This window comes from Hordeum vulgare, chromosome 1H (assembly GCF_904849725.1).
Source record: "Hordeum vulgare subsp. vulgare chromosome 1H, MorexV3_pseudomolecules_assembly, whole genome shotgun sequence".
NCBI lineage: Eukaryota > Viridiplantae > Streptophyta > Magnoliopsida > Poales > Poaceae > Hordeum > Hordeum vulgare.
This window is the reverse complement of record NC_058518.1, coordinates 219,601,553-219,606,280: the sequence shown is the minus strand read 5'-3', so window position 1 is coordinate 219,606,280 and position 4,728 is coordinate 219,601,553. Positions and strand designations below refer to the sequence as shown.

The following is a 4,728-nucleotide window of genomic DNA, read 5'->3' as shown; positions in this document are numbered from 1 at the left end:
GAGATGGGATGTTGAGCATTTTGTTGCTCGCTGCACCACACATTAAAAAGCGAAGTCACGACTTAATCCTCATCGTTTATATATGCCTTTGCGTGTACCTATTGTTCCTTGGGAGGATATGTCATGGATAGATTTTAAAAATGGCACACTTTATACTATGTCATAGAAATGATGATGCTGCTAATGTTACAGATTTGGTGGCTCGTAAAATTATTCGCTTGCATGGTGTGCCAAATACGATTGTTTCAGATCGTGATGTGATACCTATGCAACGTATAGATAATTTATGAAGTACTAGTTAGCATGCACGTGAAACACACGACTAATCGAATAATTTATAAATTGCTTTTTATATTAACATTTTAGTATATATATATATATATATATATATATATATATATATACTAACACACACAATATACACATTACTTGCACTCCATTGAAAAATTGAAACAAATGTATTCAGTGGAATAATGGAAAAAATGTTAGGAGTAACATAAGACAAGGAGAAACATTGGGCTCACTTGAAGGTTGCAGCAAGCTGGAATGAATCCTAACTTCTTCACTTGATGCATCATATCTAGCTTCGATGTTTGAAAAAAGGCTTAAAATACAGATAATCTGGCATTAGAACAGGACACAACCTGATATTTCAAAGGAAATATATACAACCTGAGATATTTTGGCACTTGCATATAAAGGTTGAGGTATCACCTGGAGAAACTCCAAAAAATCAAACAGAAATCCGTTGTGAGTAACTGCAAATCACAAAAAATATCAACAGTCCCAACATATATAACCAGTTGACGTGAAATTAAAGCTTCTAGAGCTACCTCACAGGTGAAGAATTGTGGCTTATGTATGCCGGTCTTGTGACATCCTCAGCTTCTGCTACAGTAAGCATTGTAATTAAGCTACAATGATGACCATGATCAGCAACAAATCATTTTGCTAAATTGCATATGATCAAGTTGAAATTCATATCTATTTTCAAATTCCACGTAAAAAGCCACTTGAATTATATGGAAATAAAATAATTTTCCAAACAACATCGGAAAAATGTTGCACAATTGTGGAATAATCTAAAACAATTATTATGAAGGAAAACAACATCACCCTCGATGTTGGTGTGGACCCCACCATCAAAACAGAGTCATTTTTGCATTTAAAAGTGCTCTTAAATTCCATGGAAAAATCCAAACATATTCCAATTGGCCCAATTATTTTTGTGGTCATTTAAAGTACTGTAAGATATGTGTTGGACCATGTCACACATTTTTGCTATAGGGAATAGTTGCTGAAATTAAATAAAGAAGAAAATAATAAAAGAAAGCAGAAACAAAAAAATAAGAAAAAATAATTGCTGGGTACACGTAAGAAAGTTCTTGTTTGCTTGTTTAACAGTAGTATAGAACCAGCCAATTACTGCCAAGTGCTTGAGGCAGAAAAAGAGCCTCCAGAACACTTGATCCAAAGAATGTAGGATGGTAACTACATCTTGCATGTATCATCTGGATAGAAAATATACATCTCTGATCTCCATCAATCAAGAGAATCAGAGGCTGAGCCGAATGCTCCGCGTCCACATTGCCGAACAAACATAAACAGAGTACCATTAACATATCCTTCCACAACACTGCATAACCGTCTTGGTGCCTCTATCAGAATAATGATGGTTAGCAATTGTGAAGGTTGAAAGAGCAGAGGAGATTTTGCTAAGGAATGTTAGAACGAACCAGATGCCATCTTTTGCTTAATGGGGACGCAAAAACTTGAATCTCGTCTATGTCAGATAAAGGAGGTGACCTAAAGCAAAACACCTTCCTGTTGAGGTCATCCCGTTCACTTGACCTTATGTAGGAGCCTCTAGTTATGTTCCCATCCTTCCAAACATCCTTCAAGAAAAATAAGACTGGCTTCTTGCACATAGACTTCTGAATTTCCTTGGTGTCAAAATCGAATTCAGTTCTCTGGCTCATCCTTTTGAAAGCAATGTAAGTCCGCTCGGATCGTTCCAATTCAGGAGGAAGAAGAACACTGGGGTACACTTGAACAACATAACCCAAAGAGATGGCAAGTGTAAGCTTATGCTTTTTATCATAACAAACTGAGCGCTGCAAGAAGCTCATGGGTTCTGTTTTCATAGCCTTCGTAAAAAGCTCCAAGCTCTCAAGAGAGTTCAATCCAGGATATATAGGATCCACAAACTCCACATGGTGGATACTGATGAAAGGAGCGATTGCATGAGCAGCCAATATACCATGGGCATTGCCTCTGATATCCCACTGATTACAACATCAGAGAGAAAGTACATACATTAGGAGAGCAGGGAGGTTAGAGAGATGTATTCAAAATTCCAAATCCATAATACATAAATGAACTGGAAAATCAAAATATGTAGTCAAAGGTCGATTGCCCACACTAAGAAAAACAGCTTGATCAGTAATTGTCTCTTTCTCTAATGATGCACTGATTATTCAACAGAGAGATGTACAAAGATAGTACCGTAAAAAAAGTAGACAAGCAAGCAAATTCTATGAGAACGAAGCACCAGTCAAGCCCAACCAAACTTGCTTTCACTATCATAAACACTCTGGCAAGGTCCTACTTTTGTACATGCATTACAACCAGCGAGGTAACAAAACAGGACACATCTAGGGTGGTACCACAAAGAAAGGATCAACTTTCTTTCTGTCATAACGAATCAAGCATGACACCCATAGTAAAGTTCAAAACAACACATCAGCATCAAAACTTGGAAAGCAAGATCTACGGTGGGGCTAATTCCTCAGCAATCCCCATATTCGTTCAGTCGACATGAAGAGCATGTCACATTGTACTAATGAAACATGGAATGGGGGGAGGAGCACGCCTGAGAACTACAGTTTGCTAGCAGAATCTACATAGCACGACAGGCTAAGCGACCCAATTGCGTTGCTCTGATGAGATTTATAGCCATTTGATAAGATCTCTACAAATAAGATAAGCGCTGTAAATAGCAAAAAAAATGTTGAGTGTCGAACAAAAGTTGAAAGATATAGCTCCACACCTGATGGAATCCATATTCGCGTGAAAGGGGCATGCCAAGCTTTGTGATGCAAGCATGGAGGTGGTCGTTGCTTCCATACAGCCTGGGGTACCTCTCGATGCACACGTCGAGCGTCCGCACGAGCGTAGCGGCGAGGGGGAAGCTGAGCGCGACGCCTCCGCCTCCGAACGCCATGCTGTGGCTGAAGTAGTTGTTGGCCGAGTGGCTCTCCGACGGGGCCCCGATGTACACCATCTCCCTCCAGTCGTACTTCCCGAGCACCACCACCAAGTTGTCCGGGGAGAGCACAGTGTCATCGTCCACGAGCACCACCCACCGCGCGCCCCCACCCCCGACGAGTCGCACGGCCTCGGGAGCGATGTGCGCGATCCGGATCCCAGAAGGGTGGCCCGTCGGGTTGGTGTAGCCGAAGCGCGAGGTGTCCTTGGACACCCGGATCGGCGGGAGCGACGGCGGAGAAGGCGGAGGCGTACGGGGAGGGGGAGGCGGAGGCGGAGGCGGAGGTGGACGGGGAGGGGGAGGCGGAGGCAGAGGCGGACGGGGAGGGGAGGCGGAGGCGGAGGCGACGACGATGGTGCGGGACAGGGCGTGTGGCTGCCGTTAATTCTGCCTAAATTCCTGTAGTTGATTGGCTCGTTTTTTTTCAGGGAGGTGCAACAGTTGTTCGTTGTAGGAGGAGGTGGAGCACGGTCAGCCTTTTTTAATATGGTAACTGCACACCGTCGTGGTGCATGGATGGTGGAAGGCCGTTAGATTGTAATTTGTTGACTAATTGTGTGGTGGTGATTGGTGTTTGTTTTTTGTGGGGGTAATAGTTGTGTGTACTTAGAGAAGTTTTCGTTTGATCTTTTATTAGTAGTATAGATTCATGCCATGTTTGCCTATGTTTACTATACTTCTATATGGTTTTCATGCACTTTATATGATTTATTTAGAACTAACCCGGAATGGCGTTATTTTGAGCGGAATTACCATGGTGTTGTTTTTGTGCAGAAAAATATAGTTCTCGGAATCGCCCGATTTTTTTATACTTTTTTGTGGAAGAAATATGCAATATTGGAGCAAAGAACCACGGGAGGGGAGCCACAGGCCAACATGGTGCCCCCAAGGTCACGCCCTGATGGCTTGTGGGGCCCATATTGCTCCGTTTGGCGTGATTTGAACGCTGATAAATCCTATATATATTCGAAACCCCAGAAGTAAAGAGGGAACTTCCTCTCCATAGCCACAACTCTCTGTATCGACAAAAACCCGTCTAGAGCCTTTCCAGTACCATGCTAGAGAGGGAAAATCATCTCCGGTGGCCATCTTCATCATCCCGGAGGAATCCATGACGAGGAGGGAGTAGTTCACCATCTGGGCTAAGGGTATGTACCAGTAGTAACGTGTTCACTCTCTCGTGTTCTTGAGATGGCACAATCTTGATGTATCACGGGCCTTGTTAATCTAGTTGGACCATATGATGTTATTCCCTTGCTACCTTGTTGTGACGAATTGAATCTTTGCTTTTGAGATCTCATTATGTTGGATTGAATATTTTGGTTTGACAACACTTGATGTATGTCCTGCATGCAGATACCCGTAGTGACATTGGGGTATTCAAGTGATTCACTTGATATATGTTATGGCATCAACTTGCGAATCCCGGTGACCTTGGGGATCTATGGATAGGGGTTGAT

The 4,728-nt window shown here is 42.5% G+C and overlaps 1 protein-coding gene across 1 annotated transcript; it reads right to left on the bottom strand.

Annotated features, from left to right (window-relative positions):
* Nucleotides 1-1,542: 1,542 nt before the first annotated feature.
* LOC123398141 lies at nt 1,543-3,505 on the bottom strand (the record flags this gene model as incomplete). The annotated part of the gene is made up of 3 exons (XM_045092651.1): nt 1,543-1,656; nt 1,737-2,285; nt 3,050-3,505. Coding segments are annotated over 3 exons (1,119 nt in total), but the record flags the coding sequence as incomplete, so codon positions are not given.
* Nucleotides 3,506-4,728: the final 1,223 nt, after the last annotated feature.